This window comes from Neoarius graeffei, chromosome 2 (assembly GCF_027579695.1).
Source record: "Neoarius graeffei isolate fNeoGra1 chromosome 2, fNeoGra1.pri, whole genome shotgun sequence".
Taxonomy (NCBI): Eukaryota; Metazoa; Chordata; class Actinopteri; order Siluriformes; family Ariidae; genus Neoarius; species Neoarius graeffei.
Window position 1 is genome coordinate 29014689 of NC_083570.1, and position 23986 is coordinate 29038674.

Consider the following 23986-nt stretch of genomic DNA (forward strand, 5'->3'; position numbering starts at 1 on the left):
AGAAGTAAGGGATGCCGTCAAGCTGAAGAAGGAGTCCTATCGGGCCATGTTGACCTCCGGGACTCCTGAGGCAGCCGACGGGTATCGGCAGGCCAGGCGTGCTGCAGCTCGGGCAGTTGCGGAGGCAAAAACTCGGAACTGGGAGGAGTTCGGGGAGGCCATGGAGAAGGACTATTGGTCGGCCTCGAAGAAATTCTGGCAAACCGTCCGGCGCCTCAGGAGGGGGAAGCAGTACTCTGCCAACACTGTTTACAGTGCGGGTGGGGAGCTGTTGACCTCGACTGGGGACATTGTCGGGCGGTGGAAGGAATACTTTGAGGATCTCCTCAATCCCACCATCATGTCTTCCACTGAGGAGACTGAGGCTGATGACTCAGAGGTGGACTTGTCCATTACCCAAGCCGAAGTCACTGAGGTGGTTTGCAAGCTCCTCGGTGGCAAGGCACCGGGGGTGGATGAGATCCGCCCTGAGTATCTCAAGTCTCTGGATGTTGTGGGGCTGTCTTGGTTGACACGCCTCTGCAACATCGCGTGGCGGTCGGGGACAGTGCCTCTGGAGTGGCAGACTGGGGTGGTGGTCCCTCTTTTTAAGAAAGGGGACCGGAGAGTGTGCTCCAATTATAGGGGAATCACACTTCTCAGCCTCCCAGGGAAAGTTTACTCCAGGGTACTGGAGAGGAGAATTCGACCAATAGTTGAACCTCGGATCCAGGAGGAACAATGCGGTTTTCGTCCTGGTCGCGGAACACTGGACCAGCTCTATACCCTTCATAGGGTGCTCGAGGGTTCATGGGAGTTTGCCCAACCAGTCCACATGTGCTTTGTGGATCTGGAGAAGGCATTCGACCGTGTCCCCCGTGGTATTCTGTGGGGGGTGCTTCGGGAGTATGGGGTTCGGGGCTCTTTGCTAAGGGCTGTCCGGTCCCTGTACGAACGGAGCAGGAGTCTGGTTCGCATTGCCGGCAGTAAGTCAGACCTGTTCCCAGTGCATGTTGGACTCCGTCAGGGCTGCCCTTTGTCACCGGTTCTGTTCATAATTTTTATGGACAGAATTTCTAGGCGCAGCCAGGGGCCGGAAGGAATCCTGTTTGGGAACCACAGGATTTCATCTCTGCTTTTTGCGGATGATGTTGTCCTGTTGGCTTCTTCAAACCAGGACCTTCAGCATGCACTGGGGCGGTTTGCAGTCGAGTGTGAAGCGGCTGGGATGAGAATCAGCACCTCCAAGTCCGAGGCCATGGTTCTCGACCGGAAAAGGGTGGCTTGCCCTCTCCAGGTTGGTGGAGAAGTCCTGCCTCAAGTGGAGGAGTTTAAGTATCTCGGGATCTTGTTCACGAGTGAGGGAAGGATGGAGCGTGAGATCGACAGGCGGATCGGTGCAGCCTCCGCAGTGATGCGGTCGCTTTACCGGTCCGTCGTGGTGAAGAAGGAGCTGAGCCAAAAGGCGAAGCTCTCAATTTACCGGTCGATCTACATTCCGACTCTCACCTATGGTCATGAGCTTTGGGTAATGACAGAAAGAACAAGATCGCGGATACAAGCGGCTGAAATGAGTTTCCTTCGCAGGGTGGCTGGGCGCTCCCTTAGAGATAGGGTGAGAAGCACAGTCACTCGGGAGGAGCTTGGAGTAGAGCCGCTGCTCCTCCACATCGAGAGGAACCAGCTGAGGTGGCTCGGGCATCTTTTTCGGATGCCTCCTGGACGCCTCCCTGGGGAGGTGTTCCAGGCATGTCTCCCCGGGAGGAGGCCCCAGGGAAGACCCAGGACACACTGGAGGGACTGTGTCTCTCGGCTGGCCTGGGAACGCCTCGGTGTTCTTCCTGAGGAGCTGGCCGAGGTGTCTGGGGAAAGGGAAGTTTGGGCTTCCATGCTTAGACTGCTGCCTCCGCGACCCGGTCCTGGATAAGCGGAAGAAGACGAGACGAGACATAAACGTTACATTTGGAGAGGTGTCAACAAGGCCAATGATGAAAGAAACACCATTCCTACTGTAAAGCATGGAGGTGGATTGCTGATGTTTTGGGGATGTGTGAGCTACAAAGGCACAGGAAACTTGGCCACAGTTGAAGGAAAGATGAATGCAGCACGTTATCAGCAAATACTGGAGGCAAATTTGCACTCATCAGCCCGGAAGCTGCGCATGGGACGTACTTGGACGTTCCAACATGACAACGATCCACAACACAAGGCCAAGTCAACCTGTCATTGGCTACAGCAGAACAAAGTGAAGGTTCTGGAGTGGCCATCTCAGTCCCCTGACCTCAATATCATCGAGCCACTCTGGGGAGATCTCAAATGCGCAGTTCATGCAAGACAGCCCAGGAATTTACAGGAACTGGAGGCTTTTTGCCAAGAAGAATGGGCAGCTTTCCCATCTGAGAAAATAAAGAGCCTCATCCACAACTACCACAAAAGACTTCAGGCTGTCATTGATGTTAGAGGGGGCAATACACGGTATTAAGAACTGGGGTATGTAAACTTTTGATCAGGGTCATTTGGATGTTTTTGTTGTCATTATGATTTAAAAATAGAAAACACAGTTGTTTATCAATAAATGGCTTCACCCAACCACTAACCATGAGTGGGGGAAAAAAGTTTGTGTTATTCATTATTCTCTGAAAAAAGGCCAAGAAAGCAAAAATTCTGCCAGAGTATGTAAACTTATGAGCACAACTGTGTGTGTGTGTATATATATAAAATACACACACATACAGTTGTGCTCAAAATAATAGCAGTGTCTTTAAAAAGGCGAGTAAATGTCAAAATTCTTCAAATAAATTGTACTTTAATGAACACAAATGCATTGGGCATACTACACATTCTATTTCAAAGCAAGAAAATTGGAAAAAGTAATTACATTTCATAATATTTCACAGAAAGCCAAGAAATGTAATGTTCAAAAAAATAGCAGTGTTGACATCTTTGTTTGGAAACTCAAAAATGTACCATACAAACTAAGAAATTCTTGAAAATTCAACTTTGCTGAGTATCCTAAACTAATATTTTGTTGCATAACCATGGTTTCTGATAACTGCTTCGCATCTGTGGTGCATGGAGTTGACCAACTTCTGGCAACGGTCAATAGGTATTGCAGCCCAGGTCAATTGTACTATGTTCCACAATTCCTCTGCATTTCTTGCTTTTGCCTCATGAACAGCATTTTTTGTGTCAGCCCACAAGTTTTCTATGGGATTGAGGTCCAGGGATTGTGCTGGCCACTCCATTAGTTGGATGCTGTTTGTCTGGAACCATGATTTTGCTTGCTTGCTAGTGTGTTTGGGGTCATTGTCTTGTTGAAACACCCACTTCAAAGGCATTTCCTCTTCAGCATATGGCAACATGACTTCTTCCAGTATCCTGATGTACTCAAACTGATCCATGATCCCTGGTATGCGGTAAATAGGACCAACACCATAGTATGAAAAACATCCCCATATCATGATGCTTGCACCACTATGCTTAACAGTCTTCACTGTGTACTGTGGCTTGAATTCTGTGTTTGCAGGACGTCTGGCAAACTGTCTGTGACCCTTAGACCCAAAAAGAACAATCTTACTTTCATCTGTCCACAAAATATTACGCCATTTCTTTTCAGGCCAGTCAATGTGTTCTTTGGCAAATTGTAGCCGCTTCAGCACGTCTTTTCTTTAACAATGGGACTTTGCGGGGGCTTCTTGCTGGTAGATTGGCTTCACATAGACGTCGTCTGATTGTACCAGTACTCACAGACAAGTTTAGATCTTCTTTGATCCTCCTGGAGCTGATCATTGGCTGAGCCTTTGCCAGTTTGGTTATTCTCCGATCCATTCGAGAATTTGTTTTTCTTTTTCTTCCTCGTCTTTCTGGTTTTGGCTGCCATTTTAAAGCGTTTGATATCATTTTAGCTGAACAGCCTATAAGTTTCTGCACTTCTTTGTAGGTTTCCCCCTCTTTTATCCATTTCTTGATTAAAAGCTGCTCTTCATCAGAACAGTGTCTTGAACGACCCATTTTACTTGGTTTTTCAGGACCAATGCAGGACAGCCAGCATATGCAATGTCAGTTGTCTTGATCCTTAAATAAGGACCACCTGTTAACACCTTTTTTTTTTTTTCACAAATTGAACTCACCACTGCTATTTTTTTTTAACACACCCCTTTCAGCTAATCATTCAATTTCACAGAATCAGTAGCATGCACGGCAGGCCTGTTGGGTCTGTTGGTTTTCTATACCTTTACTATACCCTCCAGAAACTTGCTTGCGGTGTAAAGGTTGAAATTTTAACAAAAACAGTGATTCATCTTGCTACGGTTGAGGGACTGCTATTATTTTGAACATAACTGTATACAACTCCAATTCCAAAAAAGTTGGGACAAAGTACAAATTTTAAATAAAAACAGAATGCAATGAAGTGGAAGTTTCAAAATTCCATATTTTATTCAGAATAGAACATAGATGACATATCAAATGTTTAAACTGAGAAAATGTATCATTTAAAGAGAAGAATCAGGTGATTTTTAAATTTCATGACAACACATCTCAAAGTTGGGATAAGGCCATGTTTACCACTGTGAGACATCCCCTTTTCTGTTTACAACAGTCTGTAAACGTCTGGGGACTGAGGAGACAAGTTGCTCAAGTTTAGGGAAAGGAATGTTAACCCATTCTTGTCTAATGTAGGATTCTAGTTGCTCTAGTTGCTTGTCTAATGTAGGATGCTAGTTTGATTTGTCTTAGGTCTTTTTTGTTGTATCTTCAGTTTTATGATGCGCCAACTGTTTTCTCTGGGTGAAAGATCTGGACTGCAGGCTGGCCAGTTCAGTACCCGGACCCTTCTTCTACGCAGCCATGATGCTGTAATTGATGCAGTATGTGGTTTGGCATTGTCATGTTGGAAAATGCAAGGTCTTCCCTGAAGGAGACGTCGTCTGGATGGGAGCATATGTTGGCAACATATGCTCCCATCCAGACGACGTCTCCTTCAGGGAAGACCTTGCATTTTCCAACATGACAATGCCAAACCACATACTGGAAAGACACCATCAATGCTGAAAGGTATATCCAGGTTCTAGAGCAACAGTTGCTCTAGAACCTGGATATACCTTTCAGCATTGATGGTGTCTTTCCAGATGTGTAAGCTGCCCATGCCACACACACTAATGCAACCCCATGCCATCAGAGATGCAGGCTTCTGAACTGAGCGCTGATAACAACTTGGGTCGTCCTTCTCCTCTTTAGTCTGAATGACACGGCGTCCCTGATTTCCATAAAGAACTTCAAATTTTGATTCATCTGACCACAGAACAGTTTTTCACTTTGCCACAGTCCATTTTAAATGAGCCTTGGCCCAGAGAAGACGTCTGCGCTTCTGGATCATGTTTAGATAGGGCTGCTTCTTTGAACTACAGAGTTTTAGCTGGCAACGGCGGATGGCACAGTGAATTGTGTTCACAGATAATGTTCTCTGGAAACATTCCTGAGCCCATTTTGTGATTTCCAATACAGAAGCATGCCTGTATGTGATGCAGTGCCGTCTAAGGGCCCGAAGATCACGGGCACCCAGTATGGTTTTCCGGCCTTGACCCTTACGCACAGAGATTCTTCCAGATTCTCTGAATCTTTTGATGATATTATGCACTGTAGATGATATGTTCAAACTCTTTGCAATTTTACACTGTCGAACTCCTTCCTGATATTGCTCCACTATTTGTCGGCGCAGAATTAGGGGGATTGGTGATCCTCTTCCCATCTTTACTTCTGAGAGCCGTTGCTACTCCAAGATGCTCTTTTTTTTTTTTATACCCAGTCATGTTAATGACCTATTGCCAATTGACCTAATGAGTTGCAATTTGGTCCTCCAGCTGTTCCTTTTTTGTACCTTTTAACTTTTCCAGCCTCTTATTGCCCCTGTCCCAACTTTTTTGAGATGTGTTGCTGTCATGAAATTTCAAATGAGCCAATATTTGGCATGAAATTTCAAAATGTCTCACTTTCGACATTTGATATGTTGTCTATGTTCTATTGTGAATACAATATCAGTTTTTGAGATTTGTAAATTATTGCATTCCATTTTTATTTACAATTTGTACTTTGTCCCAACTTTTTTGGAATCGGGGTTGTGTGTGTATGTGTTGCATTCCATTTTTATTTACAATTTGTACTTTGTCCCAACTTTTTTGGAATTGGGGTTGTGTGTGTATGTATGTGCGCGCGCACACACATACATACATACATACATACATACATATATATATATATATATATATATATATATATATATATATATATATATATATATAAAGACATAAAACAATTAAACGCAATGAAATAAATAAAACACAGTAGAACAGTTGTTTCATTGTTTTTAAAAACAATTAGAAACAATAAATAAAAGCAAACCATAAAACACTAAAACAAGAGCAGTGTCTCATGTGGAGTTAAAGGCCAAGGAGTAAAAATGGGTTTTAAGACTGGTTTTAAAAATGGACAGTGAAGAGGCTTGCCTAATGTGCAATGGTAGCTCATTCCATAATTTTGGAGCAGCAGTGGAGAAAGCTCTGTCCCCCTGAGCTTCCCTTTGGACCTTGGTACCTCCAGGAGCAGCAGATCAGCTGACCTGAGGCACCGAACAGGAGCGTAGGGTTGAAGGAGCTCAGAGAGGTGGGGGGGGCGAGACCATTTAAAGACTTAAAAACAAATCAAAGAATCTTAAAATGGACTCTAAAATGCACAGGCAGCCAGTGGAGGGAGGCCAAGATAGGAGTTATGTGCTCCCTCTTACGTGCTCCAGTTAGGAGGCGAGCAGCTGCATTTTGCACCAGCTGGAGACGTGCGAGGGAGGACTGGCTGGCTCCAAAATAAAGTGCATTACAGTAATCCAGCCAAGATGTTATGAAGGCGTGGATTACTGTCTCCAAAGTGCGTTTGTGCAAGGAAAGGCTTCACCTTTGCCAGCTGCCTAATTTGAAAGAAGCTGGACTTCACTACGGAACTAATTTGCCGATCCAATTTAAAATCACTGTCCATCTTAAAACCCAAGTTTGTAACTGTTGGCTTTACATAGTCTGCCAAAGGGCCCAAATCAACGGCCGAGAATTCACAAGAGCTGCTGGGGCCAAACACCATCACTTCTGTTTTATTTTCATTAAAATGTAAAAAGTTCAAGGCCATCCATGCCTTGATGTCTTCGAGACATGACAGAAGTGGTGTGAGGGAGAAAGCATTTTTTTTTCTTCAGTGGCACATATATCTAACTATTGTTTGCATAACAATGAAAGGAGATGTCATGCTTTCTCAGGATGGAGCCCAGGGGCAATAAATACAAAGAAAAAAGCAGCGGCCCTAAAATGGACCCCTGTGGAACCCCATACAACAGTGGAGCAGAGCTGGACTCCAAATTTCCAAGGCTTACACTCATGCTTCTGTCAGCCAAATATGATTTTAACCATTCCAGAGCAGTACAATGAACACCCACTAGGCGGTGTAACCGAGCCACTAAGGTGTTGTGGTCCACAGTGTCAAAGGCCGCAGTTAGGTCCAACAGAACAAGAATTACATGGTCACCAGAGTCATTAGCCTTGAGGATGTCATTAAAAACCCTTAATAGAGCTGACTCTGTGCTATGCAGAGTTTTAAAAACCGGACTGAAAGACCTCCAGGACACCATGCTCGTCTAAAATTGACTTCAACTGAGCATGAACAACTTTCTCCAAAATTTTTGAAATAAAAGGCAGCTTAGAGATGGGTCTGAAATTGGCCAGCACACTACGATCAAGGCCAGGTTTCTTAAGTAGTGGTTGCACTACTGCATGTTTAAAACTCAGGGGGACAACACCAGAAGACAGACTGCTGTTTATGATAGCCAGAACTGACTGCCCTATACTAGGAAAAACCTCTTTAAAGAGACGAGGAGAGACAGCGTCACAGGGAGAACCTGAAGGCTTAGTATGGCCAACCAGATCTTCTAAAAATGACAGAGACACAGGCTCAAACTTATCAAGAGCTACAGAACAAGGAGCAGAGTCTGAGGGGTCCGATGCAGGAGCTGAGATGAGAGCCCTAGCAGTAGCAACCTTATCAATAAAGAAGTGGAGGAAGCTATTGCACATTTCAGGAGATGCCTCCACGCTGACAGGCTGTGGGGCATTAAGAACAGTGTCAGTGGTCTTAAATTGCACTCGTGGGTTTTGACGATTGGACTCAATGATATTTGACAGGTATTGTCTTTTGGTCTCCTTAACGGTGTTCTGGTAGCATCGCCAGCAGCTTTTTAGGATTTGGAAGGAAACCCTCCAGCCTGTCCTCCTTCCACTTTCGCTCAGCTTTGCGGCACTCCCGCCTAGCCGCGCGAGTTTCCTCATTGAACCATGGCTCAGATTTAGTTTTGGACTGCACAGTTTTTATTGGAGCCACAAAGTCCAGTATGGTACAGCAGGAGGAATGAAACCAGGAGCTGAGCTCCTCTGTGTTAACAGAGGCAGGACGGTCACAGAGCTGATCAAAAGCAACAGAGAACTGACCAGCAGTACAAGAGTTAACAATCCGACGTTTCTGAACAGGAGCGCCAGTTTTAACCTCAGCACTGGAAAAGGCAACTTCAAACAACACAGGCATTTCATTATCTCTAGCCGCTTTATCCTGTTCTACAGGGTCACAGGCAAGCTGGAGCCTATCCCAGCTGACTACGGGCGAAAGGCGGGGTACACCAGGTCATCACAGGTCTGACACATAGACACAGACAACCATTCACACTCACATTCACACCTACGGTCAATTTAGAGTCACCAGTTAACCTAACCTGCATGTCTTTGGACTGTGGGGGAAACTGGAGCACCCGGAGGAAACCCACGCGGACACGGGGAGAACATGCAAACTCCACACAGAAAGGCCCTCGCCGGCCATGGGGCTCGAACCTGGACCTTCTTGCTGTGAGGCGACGGCGCTAACCACTACACCACCGTGCCGCCCACAACACAGGCATATGATTAGAAATCACACTGTCACAGTTACATACAGATAGACCATAAGAGAGGACAAGATCTAATGTGTGTCCTTGTTCATGTGTGGGACCAGACACACACTGCACCAAATTAAATGACTCAGTAAGGCCTAAAAACTCCTTCACCAACAGCTTTTCAGGACAACGCACATGAATATTAAAGTCCCCGAGAAAAAGGGCACGGTCATACTTAGGCATAATTTCAGCCAGAAAAGCAGAAAAGTCATTCACAAAGTCCTTGTTGTATTTGGGGGGTCGGTAGATGACAGCGCACAGCACCAGGTCGGAACAACCCATCTCAAATAAAGTCACCTCAAAGCTGGAGGGTGGGGATGAGATGGTGCGCTGTTTACATTTAAAATCGTTTTTGTAAACTGCCGCCGTTCCCCTTCCACGACCCGACATCCGCGGGGAGTTGAAGTAAAAACAGTCAGCGGGTAAAAGTTCGACCAGAGCGCTGCACTCACCGGCACCGATCCAGGTCTCTGTCACACAGAGGAAATCCAGGTCACGGGAGCTGAAGAAATCCCTCCAGAGGAAAGTTTTGTTCGCCAGGGATCTAGCGTTTACCAAGCCAATCCTGGTGAGAGCTGGAGCCTGTGGATCGGGGAGCCCGGGGCAGCGTCCTCAGGAGCTGGTGGTTTACCCTGCGCTGAGACAGCCGAAGAGGGCAGTGGCGTCGGGGCTGGAGTCCATCAAAAACGCCGGCAACAGGTACCAGGTAGGTGTCGATTGGGTCCAGGAAGCACCGGGGCACCGCAGAAGGAGGGAATAACCCATATCCTGTCCGGACGAAGAGCGTGCCAGATGAAATTTCAGCTTCACCAGCCGGACGCTGCGTCTGCCGCATCCTCCACCCCCCTATTGGCCCTATATGTAAACTGCATGGGGTCCAGAGCCTCACCCACCCTCAACAACAGCAACCATTTCAATCTTTTCAAATGACTTCATTACCAGTGAGGTCAGTGCCACTGGTCCAAAGTCATTTAAACCCTCTGTATTGCTGCCTTTTGGCACTGGGACAATAATAGACTCCTTCCAAACCTTTGGAACCCTTCCCTGTTCTAAGGACATTCCAAAAATATCAGAAAACACCCCATAAAGCTGAAAAGGTAGTTGAACTTTATAAATCAGGGAAGGGATATAAGAAAATATCAAAGCAATTAAAAATGTCAGTCAGCACTGTTCAAACAATAATCAAGAAGTGGAAAGTCAGGGGCTCTGTAGACACCAAAGCCCGTTCAGGTAGACCAAGAAAAATTTCACCCACCACTGCTAGAAGAATTGTGCGTGATGTAAAGAAGAAGCCCCAAATAACATCTGGTGAACTTCGAGATTCTCTGAAACAAGTTGATGTGGATGTTTCAAAGAGTACAATTAGGAGACTCTTGAGAAGAAATGGGCTGCATGGGAGAGTTGCCAGAAGAAAGCCCCTTCTACGCAAATGCCCCAAAGAAGCCCGTCTACGATATGCCAGACTGCACAGAGACACACCCCAAACCTTCTGGCAAAAAGTTGTGTGGAGTGATGAGACCAAAATTGAACTTTTTGGGCACAACACTAAACGCTACATCTGGCGAGGAATCAACAAGGCCTATGATGAAAAGTACACCATGCCCACAGTGAAACATGGTGGTGGATCTCTGATGTTTTGGGGATGTGTGAACTACAAAGGCACTGGAAATTTGGTAAGAGTTGATGGCAGGATGAATGCAGTCACTTATCAAAAAATACTGGAGGAAAATCTACACGCCTCAGCCCGGAAGCTGCGCATAGGACGAACTTGGACATTCCAGCACGACAATGATCCAAAACACAAGGCCAAATCAACTTGTCAGTGGCTACAACAGCATAAAGTGAAGGTCTTAGAGTGGCCATCTCAGTCTCCTGACCTCAACATTATTGAGCCACTCTGGGGAGACCTCAAACGTGCAGTCCATGCAAGACAGCCCCAGACTTTACAGGAACTGGAGGCTTTTTACCAAGAAGAATGGGCAGCTTTACCATCTGAAAAGATAGACTCATTGACAACTATCACAAAAGACTTCAAGCTGTTATTGATGTTAAAGGGGGAAATACACAGTATTAAGAATCGGGGTATGTAAACTTTTGATCAGGGTCATTTGTGTAGTTTTTTTTGTTGTCATAATGGTTTAAAAAGAGTTAACATTTTCTTGACATTTTCTTGACAATAAATGGCTTCAGCCAACCATTAACCACAAGTGAAATAAAGGTTTTTGTGTATTATCAATTTCTCTTAGAAATAGGCAAGAAACGAAACATTCTGTTGGGGTATGTAAACTTTTGCCCACCACTGTATAGCAGCATACAGTGTCAGTGAGTTCATCAATATTCAAAGCAGAGTCTGTAAAAACAGTCAATCAAAACAGCCCTGCAATTGGGAAACAGTCTCGTCATTCCAGACCTTGATCTCTCTAGTTTTTACTTTATCCCTCTTTAACACAGGTCTATACACAGGAGCAAGAGAGAGAGCGCAGTGATCAGAGGAACCGAGAGGGGGCCGAGGGGAGGCCTTGTAAGCCTCCTTTATTGAGCCATAGCACAGATCCAAAGTCTTATTTTTCCTTGTTGGGCATGTGATGTATTGATGATAAAGGTTGAGACTTTTGCTCAATTTACAGTTATTAAAATCTCCCATCCAGAGAAAGAGACTGAAGTCTTTGAATCACCTTGTGAATAGTATTAGCAGCAGTTTGTGTGTTTGCTTTGGGGTGTATGTATACCACAGTCACAAATATCTGGGGGAATTCTCTTGGGAGATAGAACGGGCGAATAGAGACAGACAATTCGATGTCCACTGTGCATATTGACTCCCTGACGGTGATGTTGTTACACCATCACTGGTTTATATATACGCACATGCCACCACCCTGAGATTTCCCCATAGATGTAATGTCCCTGTCCAACCTGACAGGCGCCTCAAAAGTAGGGTCTACTAGTGTGTATATTAAAGAATATAAATGATATTCACAGCTTTCAAGGCTAACCTTGAAAAAACTGTGAGCCACATCCAATAAACAATTCCAATTAATTGAATTGACACTGACACTCGTGTTTCCGCCCCCTTTTTTTTTTTTAAATATATAAAATAATTCTGACCACTATTATCTCAGTATTTTTCATCAAAACAACTACAGTTATATTCTAAAATAGTTATTTATTTACATGAATTTGTTTTGATTTGAAAAAATAAGTAGGTAAAGCATAACATCAAAACTAGCTGACGGAAAATTTTGCTGAATGCTTCATCAGAAACAGTGAGAGCTAGCGTGTTTTATAAAAGTTATCTGATTTGATATTCATGAGTAATCCAGTCGGAAACTGATCAGAAGAGAGAGAGCCTGACCACTTTCCTGTGACTCGAAAAGCACCGGCAGTTTCCTGACGTCACACGAGCAGAGAGTGCACTCTGTTGTACCAAGTTCAACCTGTTGTTACTCCCAAAATGCTGAACCGATCTTAACGAGAGATTTCTTTGGAAAGCAGATTATAAGCTTTTTAGATAGTATTCATGATAGAAAATATTCAAGAGTGAAGCATTGAGAGATTTGGAAACTTAGATGAGCGTCTGCATGCACAGTTTTCACAGCTTGACCAGTGAGCGTCTGATATGCCTAATATTATTAACATCACCAATTGGTTGCTTGTTTTAAATATTAAATAATGATTTAGATTAGCTAATTGTTTTCCATAACCTTTTAAAATTATTTTCCTCAACTGGTGTACTGAAGCATAAAAAGCAAAGCAAAAATAGTGTCCACATGACGTAGCAGGAAAGCATTCAGTCAGTCAGAAGTTTGAATCCTGACAATGCACCCGTGAAGCATAACATTAAAACTAGCTGATAGGAAATTTTGCTGAATGCTTCAGCAGAAACAGTGAGAGCTAGTGTTCTATAAAAGTTATCTGATTGATATTCAGCGCTGTCTGGGTTGTTTCTGTCCCCTGTCAATCAAAGCACCACTAGCCAATCATGTGTCTGAGAGTTCATGAATGCAGAAGGGGGCAAATAGCATTTTCCACTTCACGTTCTGTTTATGATGACGCACGCATTAAAGTGGATTCTAAAAACAGTGGCTCATATTTAGGCCAGTTATAATTGGAACAGGCCGAGAAGTGGTTGAAATTCAACTCGAGCACTAGCCAATCATGCGCTAGTGCTCGAGTTGAATTTTAATATTGCATTAGTGCAATATCAGTGATACGGTATATGATTATACAAGAGTAAAACATGGTATTAGCAAACTAATTAATGTTGGTGTTCTGTGAAGTGAATTGGAGTGCTCTTAGCACCTCAAAAAGCAAGTCTCAAAGTCTTAATCCTCATATACAATAGCAGTTTTCCAAGAATTGCAAATTTAATTTATTTATCAATTACATGTCAGTTTTTTTAAAATCAATTTTTAATTACATCTAAAGTTTGTGAGACAAATTACACTGATTTTACATGATATTTTCTGTTCTGAAGACTGTGATCATAAAACAAAGCACCGAAACCAGAGACTTCTTCCATGAATGTAAAATTTAAATTAATCTCTTTACCGACAAATCTGTATGTGAAATGGTTTAATGTTATGGTGCTGGTTACCAGTGAGAGGTTTTGGATCTTAAATCATTTTTTTGTCACGTTGAAAAAGAGAACAAGAGTACGGTCTTGTTCTACTTTTTAAAATAATTAATTTAAATATCCCTGCTAATGCAGATCATTAACTCCTGCCGTTCCTATCTTCTGTAGGTCACAGTAAAGCAGTGCGTGATATCTGTTTCAACAACACTGGTACTCAGTTTCTCAGTGCTGCATACGATCGCTATCTCAAACTGTGGGACACGGAGACTGGTGAGGAATTTTTTTTTTTAAACATATGCTCAGAGTTTGTGTTAAGCTTTTCAGAGATTTTAGATGATGGATTAATCAGTTAAGTGTTGTGGAGCATTGAATGTGTGTTGTGTATAGACCCCTTGCGCTGACATTACATTTATGTTAGCAACTGTTGCTACCCTTGTCCTAGGGGACAAGCAAACTTTGTTTACATACTGAAGCCAAATGAAGATGTCTGACGTCTGTTGCTGTTGTCTGAAGAAAACTACAGCTATAAAAGCTCTACTACCGGATTACTTAGATAATCGTAGTCAGAAAGAAGCGGAGGATAGATATACATGGAAATTAGTTTATTGGTGGTAATGATCTGTACAGAATTCCTCAAAACTATTGGAGTGATTATGTGGCCTAGCATTACCTACATAGATGTTGGAATGTACTTTCTTTTTTCGAAGAGTCCCTACATGGAAGACCAGTTAAAAATCTACAAAAGCAAGATGGCACAAACACTAACAGAATCGGCACATTCCAATTGTAGCTGTAGTCATATATTAATCACCTTTGCAATAATAATTTCAATAAACAGTCTATGTTCATTTCCCTCTTCATTTAGTCTCTATTCAAAAGGCACAACCAAGTCGCACAGGTTGATAAGTGTGCAACGGACAGTAACAATTTTATCCAAAATAGATGTTCCTGCCTTAGTCAATTTATTTCCATTTTACATGCGTGCAGTTGTTGTAAAGTTCGGTCTGTTTGTGTAGAACACTCTCGAACTGTAGGTTCATTACTACACTCTGGCTGCATGGTGACATTTTGCACAGGACTGGCTTCCTTTGATAACAGAAGCAAAGCTTCACACTCTGAACCACATGGAAGTTGGTTCATCTGTAAGATAATCAAACATTTTTAATGAAGACGCTAATTCAAATGCGAGCAGAAATAAAATTAGATTCTTAAGCAAACTCTTCTATACTCACTTATGACTTTTTCTATTTTTAAAAAAAAATATAAGTTCTTACCTGGAATAAAATGATCGCTACAAATGCAGGTATTCGTAAACTTCTCTGGAGTTTTCAGGCTTGGCTCCTCTTGTCGTATCCTTGACTTGCAAGTGATGTCAAGGCAAAATAGAAACCCGGATGTTGGCCATGTTGGTGGATATACAAATGCGGGGTCAAGCGACATTCCATACAAAACATAGTCACGTGTGCGCACCTCTCTTTGTTTTTCCACTGCTTGAAGGGTTCTTTTAGCTATGCCATATCTTTGTGCTGTGTATGATTGTGGTCACAACAGTACTTGTGACCATGGCACATTTCGATTTTTTTAGAATTTTGTCTGTGATTCGGAAAGAGGAAACTCTGAGGCTTCAGAGAGGAGATGAGGGGATCAGGACACTTCGTCCAATGACCATTTCATCCAATAGTTAAGACATTTTGTCTAAAGCCTTTTTTATGCACACTATCAATTTATTGTATATTTCAGCTATTCCCATGTTCGCAAATGAAAGCCCGCGAGAGCGCTGCTCGGTGCCTAAATATTTAACATAATCCACCTGGCTTTAAAAAATTAATAACTCTCTGCCAACGGAACTCCCAACGAAGCCAAATTTGACTGGCACATCCCTCTAAGCTTCCCCCTGGGAAAGAGCACCACCTCAGGTCAGTAGGACAGTGCCTCGGCCCAGGATTCGCAAACGAAGCCCCTGGCGAGAGTGCTGCTCGGCGCCTAAAGATTTAATATGATCCATAGTATGGCACTCATTTGCTTTACAAAAATGTGTTTTGCTTTGGTCAAATTCCATTGAGAATTCCTCCTTTGTTTTCAAACAAACAAATACCTGAAATATAAAATAACTGATGAAATAACCTGTATTCATACTCGATGGTCGGTAGAAGCATCTTCAGAAAAGCATGACTTTTTAAAAAATAATATGGGTGAGAACTACACACATCCATCTTCGCTGGATTGTTCAAATCGTGGTAATACTGTTAAAATTCAGCATTGTTTACAGACACACTTTCAGCAGCTGCCATCCTAGATGCTTTGTATGTCCACCATCATGGCGGATGCTCATGATGTAGCACATTTTGATCACATGGTTGCAAGTCATCTATTCTCTTTAACAACTCATTTCATTGTTCTTGAAGCATTTGCTTCTTTAACCTTTTTCTTGATAGTGAGGAGACGGTAATACCTTTTTATCTTTTTCTCTGTTTGAAAGATTTGAACAACCAAAAACAGCGCAAAAATGAACCATATTTAAGATAGATTAAGATTTGCTTACATGAAAGACAGTGTCTGCCTGTACCTCAGGTGAAGTTTATCACGTGATGTGTGACACGTGCCAGGGGTCTATTGTCCTGCTCTCTGCTCTCCGCCAGCAGGAGGAGCCAAACCCACTCGGGGACATTCCTGGATTAGTATTAGATACTGGAACTAGATCAAACATGTAGAAGCCTAAACGTCAATTTCCTTTTTTCAGGTCAGTGCATCTCAAGGTTCACTAACAGAAAAGTGCCCTACTGTGTGAAGTTCAACCCAGATGAAGACAAGCAAAACCTGTTTGTAGCCGGCATGTCGGACAAGAAGATCGTGCAGGTTAGTGTGCATGTAAGAGGCAGTAATATTGCCTATCGGTGTCCTTAACTTCCAGCTTTGTTATATTGTGCACACACAAGCCTACGGTGTTAGCTCCCTCAGTAAATCTTAAGACAAGACCTTATTTCACACTCTGTGATTCCCTCCATAACGAGAGAAGTGTATTGAAGTGTAGATTAAGTCACATGGGGCTTGCAGAGCCCATAAACCACAAGACCAGCAGGAACAAAAAAAACAACCTTAGTACTTCATCCATAAATGTACCAAGAGCAAATGAGCTCAACTGAGACATCACTGACCTCTAACTCTTTTCTCTAGGAGTCTTTCTCTACACAAGTCTGTCCATAACTAATGGAGAGGAAAAAGTTATTTTTATGAGCTATCCGCTTGTCTCTGTGTATGAGAGAACAACCTGTGTTTCTCATCTCTTTCCCTCTCAGTGGGACATTCGCTCCGGGGAGGTGGTTCAGGAATATGATCGTCACCTGGGAGCCGTCAACACGATCACATTTGTGGACGAGAACCGCCGCTTTGTCAGTACATCCGACGATAAGAGTCTGCGTGTGTGGGAATGGTGAGTGCAGATTACAGCGTCAGTAGAAAACTGCTCTGCAGTATTGCACAATAGTTAGTGTAGGCAGTTATGTGGTTTAAAAAATAAAACTATAGTAGAAATTAGTCAGTTAGTGATTAGTCAGAGTCAGTGGAAAAAAACAGTGAGGCAAACATTGAGGGGAAAGAAAGCATAGGCGGTTTTAAACGGGGGCCGGGGGGGCCAGTGCCCCTGTAAAATTGCTCCTGGCCCCTGTTGTGGCCCCTGTGCTGAACAGATAATAAGCTTTATTAATTTCGACGTGCGCTGGCTCAAAGATCGGAACTGACATGACGGAGTGTTCTACACGGACTCCTTAAAGTGCTACACGCACACTGTTACCTGCAGCAGAAAGACCAGCAGCAGCGCGAATTGTAAACTTCGGACGTGAGAGATAACAGCTGCAGCCCTGCAAGGACTAGGCTACTGCAAAGAGGCGAAGGTAAGAAAAATTATTCAATTTTGTAACGTCAGTGTTTGCACATATCCGTGTTTTACTGTTGTTGTTCACTACAATAATAAATCTGTTTTATTGCGCTTTCTTAAAAGTGCGTTGCACAGCAATAAGTAGCCTAACTTAATATTTTTGGGAAATGGGTAAAATAACCGACAGTGTTTAACCTTCTTGTAAAACTTGAATGGCCTTGTGATATGTAGAGGCTACATTCCTCTCCGTTTACTTTTTAGTATAGGCCTACTGTAGGCTATCATCATGAAAAGGAGCAAGAAGGACATTATGTCCTTTTTTTGCCCCTGTTGGCAAAAAGCAACATAGAAAGAGTAAGGAAGATGAAGATTATGAAAGAGGAGAGAGAGCCAGAGGTGGTGGTTGGAGAGGTGGAAAGTGAGGCATCTGAAAGGCAATCTGAGAGTGAGGATGAAGACATTCAGGATCAGATTGAGGGACAGAATGAGGGACAACCCAACGAGTCATTGGGACAACCAGATTCACCATGCATATCAAGTACAGCACCATCAGGTTTGTAATGTTGAACAAATGTGTGTGTGTGTGTGTGTGTGTGTGTGTGTGTGTGAGCGGTGTCGGCCTAGTCTGGTTAACACCAGACCATATCACAAGTGAAATATGGTCTGGAATCCGCCTATTGAATTTCTCGTAGGGGAGGTGTGGTTTACGATTGTCAACGGCCGTTTATTGGACGTTGCGAATGTCTATCATTTGGTGTATACGTAGCCCATGGCCAATCATGGCAGTTGTACCCGGTGACGTAGTTAGAGCGACGAAGAAGACGAAGAGGCGAAGAAAGACTGTAACGCTAAACGCTGTTCTTTTTTTAAAACAAACTTTCGCTCTAAACTATTCAGAACAGTGTCTAAAGCTTGATCGAAAGTTTGGTTCGTATCGGTCGCCGCCATGTTAAATGTGATCCGTAGACAGTCCCAAATAAACTACAAGCTTCCGTTTGTCGAGTAGGACGCGTCACCGTCTTTCCACCCCTCCCCACTCTCTGATTGGCTCCCTAACTCAGGCAAGCCTTTAGACCATAGTTTCCATGCTGTCTTTTCAGATCGGAATGATTGTGCAAAGCAGCATGGGATTTCCCAGGCTAGTGTCGGCCTACAATTCATATAGCCTCCCCTGAAAGTGTGAAGTCTGAATAATAATTAATAAATATAAAATAAAAATAAGATATAATAATAAATGAATAAATGAATAATGATAAATAAATGAATAATGATAAATAAATGTTGTTCTCAGTCGCACTCTCATTTACTATATTCATCTTTCTCCAGATATCAGCAAGTGCTTGGACGACACTCCAGTGCAGCCACATCTGAAGAAAAGGTTCATTGTATGCAAAAATAGAAATCTTATTTTACAAAAAAGAGAAACATGGTTTTAAGATTTATTGAGCACAATTTATTTTATGTTTAGGCTATTGATTTATCAATATCAATATTGTATTTATGCTCAATGTATGTTGTTTTGGTTTTAAATAAACTAAACAAAACATTTTGAACACTTAAATATTGCCATGTTTTGTCCATATGTGCCCCCCTGAAAAAACACTGGCCCCACCTCGGCCCCCCTAGTAATTTTGGTCTAGAACCGCCACTGAAAGAAAGCAGCTAAATGTACCATCTAGTCTGTTACTTTTACAGTCAACTGCAAAAGAGCATGCTGGGGAAAAGGTGCTTTAACTCTTTGAGATCACTTTGCTTAAAGATATTTGCTTTAAAGGTGTAAAGAAAATCGAAATAAGATGGCAATGTGTATATTACCATAACCAGCACTGTGTGAAAAGACACTTTCAGAGCCATGGATTGAGAGTCACCATCCAGGCATACTCATCTGAGTCCAATCAGTGGGACATGCCAAATCAAAGATGCTGATCCAAACTTGTCTTCTGATGCCAATGAGGCTAACATGTTTAGGGGGGGATTACCAGACAGTACTTTAGACATTGCGTCTTCCATCGATCATTAAGCTTCTGCAGTGTGCATTTTAGTTACTGGTTGTCTTAAAATGTGTAATATGATACAGATTTATTATTTTGCACATTTACTGCAATGATTTATTTACTTGTTAACAGTGTACATTTTCTTTGGCTACCTGTGATCCTGTGGTGTTTCAATCCATCTGTAAACAAATGAATTTTCTCGCATTGAACACTAGAGGGCATTGCATGTATATTATACGGAATTACGGACACCAAACTAAATGGTGTCGAAGTGAGCCGTTTAAATGGGGATGTCCAGAAAGATGGGGGGGGGGTGTTAAATTTATTTTTTTAAACCCTGTAAAATTACAAAATGGTATCTAAGGCCAATATGTAAATTTATTTAATAGGAAATTATTTTAAAAAAAAACACACTTCCTGAAAGTGAGCTACAGGTGGAGCTGATGATTATACCCACTGCGCAAAGATACGTTGAAACGACGTCTTTTTTAGGTCATTTTTGGACGTCGAATGACGGTCCTCTGAAGGTGCAGACTGTAACGCCAGATGACGTCTTTTTCCTGACGTCTATCGAACGTCCGGTATGGACGTGCAGAGGACGCCCATATCACGGCTAATTGTAGTTGAAAAGTGGACGTCTTTTCTACGTTTAAACTCGATGCATTGTTTACCGTTTCTTCCTCTGTGCATAGTCACATTTCAGAAGGTGGCATAGCCTGTTCCAGTTAATTTTCATATAACTTAATTGTCTAAATTAAGTAAATTATATTAAGTAAATAACTAAATTAAGTAAATAACTAAATTTTAAGGTGTAAAGCATTCCAGCTCTGCTGAGCCAAATGAAACTACAGGAAAATAGCAGGCTAGCCTACAGCTAGCAGGTTCTCCAACTTAACCTACATTACATTAGCTCTTTGGCGTTTATGGAAAGATACATTATCCTACAAATAAATGCACTTACATTTGCACAGAGTGTATGTGAAAGGTTAAGACACAAAACCAACTGCAAAATAGGTTTTTTTTAATATAACTTTAAATCAGATGAAGTCAAAACAACATAGTAAGGGATTTGGACTGAATGTTAATCATATAAAATATATATATATATACACACACAGCATGATCTACTGTATAAAGTGATAACTGAACAGTTCAGAAACCCTCCATGTCCATTTATAGACAATAAAATTACAATTCAATCCTCACTCATGTCTCTTTTTTATTCAGTTTTAATACTGGCAAAACAGGCCAACTTGCCAACTCGTGGGGGAAAAAAAAAAGACGCAGTGGATTAAGTGAAAAGGTCCTCAGTCCTCTCAGCATTGTGTCCTCCACCTCCTCGTCTTTGAGGTGCATGTTTAAGGTGTTCAGATCAGCAGAAAAAACAATTAGAACCGTGCGGCCATTTGCTTCTTCATTTCCGGCACAGAAGAATCACGATGCATTGCTGAATCGCGAGAAACGTTAGCGGTGTTGTTGGCCAATCAGAGTGGCGTTTACTATTGGGCTGCGTCGACGCGGTTGGCCAATCAGAGAGGCGTTGACTGGTTGAACTCAAGTTGAACTCAAATAGACAACAAATTAAACAGATAAAATATAATGTTAAAATTATATTTAAAATAAATAAAATAAAATATTAAAATTCACGGACAATATTAATAACAATGTTGATATTTGTAATATTATTTATTTATATTTATAGTTTGTAATAAAATTTATTTAAATTAAAAATAGGTTATATACGTAATTTTCCTGCACCTGTTTTAGACGTCTTGATGACGTCCAAAAAAGTCACCTTGTCTGACGTTAAAATTTTCAACTACATATTGACGTCCAAATAGGGTCATAGTTAGACGTCTAAATAGCAGACCTAGTTTGCACGTCATTTAGAAGTCCAGAATTGGTCTTGGACCGACGGACGCAATAAAGACATGATCTGCACGTCCATACGACGTCTAATGTTTAGTGGGTATAGACACCTGAACTTTTCATGCTTGCCATAAATTGCAACCATTTATTGACTTCAGTCAGTTGTTTCTACTGATTTGGCCTTCTGTAGACATCATAAGTCAGATTTCATGGCTTCATGGTTGTTTTTAATTTCGATTAGCTCCTATCCAAAACCTCTGGCTATCTATGTGCCAGCATAGTTGAGCACCATGAACCTAATCATGCTTTCATTTGCAGATGTAACGTGTTAGTTTACTGATTTTGACCTGCTTTGAGCTTCTGTTCTCCAGCTAAGGCTCAGGTTCATAGTTGTTGGGCTTTTGATTACTCCTCCCCCCCCCCCCCCCCAAAAAAAAAGGGGGGGGGGAGTACTAAGAACCAGGAAAATATGCATACATGGTGATATTTTAAAAAAGGCTACATTGTGATGCAGGTTTTGGCAGGTCTCTCCATCACACAGGGACATTTTGTGAATCTGACTGGGATGGTAGCTGGAACACTAACCCTCACCAGGCGCCAACACAGGGGTTTGCTCGTTTACTACACATGCTGCCTTTATGCTCACAGATGGACATTGTGTGTGAGGAATTGTTTTTTTTTTTTTTTAATCCCTCAGGCCTACTCAGATGGAGGGGTGTGTGTGAGTGAGAGAGAGGGCAGATAATTAAATGAGCAATTTGAGAAACATGTTTTGAGGGATTGAAGAAAGTGCTCACCATCTCCTGCATAAAACTATCCTGATTTTTTTTGTAGTTTTTCTGTGTGTAACTTCGCTCAGGTTTCAGCGATGTCCCAGTTTTCTGCCTTCTTAACCTGAGTCCGTTTATAAATTCCAGATGTGAGAGTAGGAAAGAGGCAATGAAGACAAGTTGAAGAAATTGTTTCTGCAGTGAAATATATATTCTTGTGTGGGGGGTGTTCCCCACTGAAGATTAACTGTAAATCACTTGTAACTACATGTCAGACTTTTGCATATATAATAATTGTTAATTATTGGAACTAGTAAATGTTAACTATTGGAGTATTTAAACAAAAAACAAAACTGAGACTGTTTATTAAGAACACCCCCTCCCCCCCCAAAAAAAAGAGGAGAGTTATTTGCTGTTTTTATTTTAACTGTTTTTAGAAATCTACTACTCAACACCCAATACTATTCTACTGTTATTCATCTACTTTTCACTTACATGTATTGCTATTCAACTACTATTCATCTACTGTCACAATTAAATAGATTGTAAGTAAGCGACTTTCTGTTGAATTTGTTTCTGTCTCTGTTATAAATGTTGCCGGTAATGTTACTGGCAAGAAAAGGGCAACATGTTTGTTTCTTTGCAAGAAAATTTATCAGTGGCTCCCAAGCACTTGCTTGAGGTTGACTCTTGATGCCACCACCATGAACATGGCATAATTTTGCCATGGACAGCAAAATTAGTGAAGGATGAAGTTACTCTCTCAGGATGTTAGTTGATTGTGAGCTGGTGTATGTAGCAGAGGGCAGATATTTCATTAAGGGGGAAGCATGTGCTTTATCTGCCTCGTTTGGTGGCAGTCATGTGATAGGGCAGAGATGTGAAGAAAATGGGGAAAAAAAGGAATGTGGAGAAAACTGGAAGGAAGAAACCAAAAATCTTGTACTCAGTGGAACCTAGAAGAAGGTGTCAGTTTTTCCAAGGCCTGTACTGTACCAAAGCCTTGATCCTTTGTGTGTGTGTATGTGTGGTGTGTATAAAATACAGCTCTAATGCCTTTGTGAAGTAATACCACTCTCTAATGCTGCAAAAAAAAGATCTAAACTGACAGAGCTGTTGTGTGACTGACTGTACAAATAGTACAAGAAATCAGAGCTCTTTTTTTTACAGACTGCTGAAAGCTAAAGAAAAGAGAGGTAGTATAAATATTTGTTTATTCATTTTTACTTTAAAAAAAATGAATATTTCAGCTTATTACATGTTACTCCAACCTTTACAAATGTGGGTAAATAATTACTGTTGGTTATTCATAAAATGAAATGAAGAGTGGGGTTTTTTTGGTTGTGTTTTTGTTTTTAACAAAATGAATATTCAACTTGATAAGGAATAGATAATGTTGCATTTTTGTGGTAATAGAAGTTGCGTCTATCTATCTATCTATCTATCTATCTATCTATCTATCTATCTATCTATCTATCTATCTATCTATCTATCTATCTATCTATCTATCTCAAAAATATTGTGGGGAAAGTTGAATCATCAATTGTTACATGCTGACCTGCAGGTATTCGCTCACCTGGGCCTTATTGTTTCTCTTAATAGTTGTGGTCTGTTCATTAACTAATCACCTGACACCACTTCTAAAACCATGTGTCATTTGTTTGCTGTACATCTACTATACTTTCTTGAATGCTTGACCAGATGCATGAGAAAATGGGTATGAAGGAGAATGATAAAGATCAGGAATATGTTGCAGTGAACTTTGCGTGATTTTGAAAATTTTTTTGTTTTTCCAGGGATATTCCTGTGGATTTCAAATATATTGCAGAACCCAGTATGCATTCAATGCCTGCAGTGACACTGTCACCCAATGGTGAGTGTGTTTACTTGAACTTTGCTTCCCCACATGCATCT

At 41.9% G+C, this 23986-nt stretch overlaps 1 protein-coding gene across 1 annotated transcript in view; it reads left to right on the plus strand.

Annotated features, from left to right (window-relative positions):
• The window catches only part of cdc40 (cell division cycle 40 homolog (S. cerevisiae)), an 88692-nt gene that overhangs the window by 57461 nt on the left and 7245 nt on the right, over positions 1-23986 (plus strand). Inside the window, exons 10-13 of the mRNA XM_060914072.1 lie at positions 13734-13835; positions 16306-16421; positions 16862-16995; positions 23869-23945. Coding sequence (XP_060770055.1) covers positions 13734-13835; positions 16306-16421; positions 16862-16995; positions 23869-23945 — 429 coding nt within the window. The remainder of the gene's footprint in view (positions 1-13733; positions 13836-16305; positions 16422-16861; positions 16996-23868; positions 23946-23986) is intronic.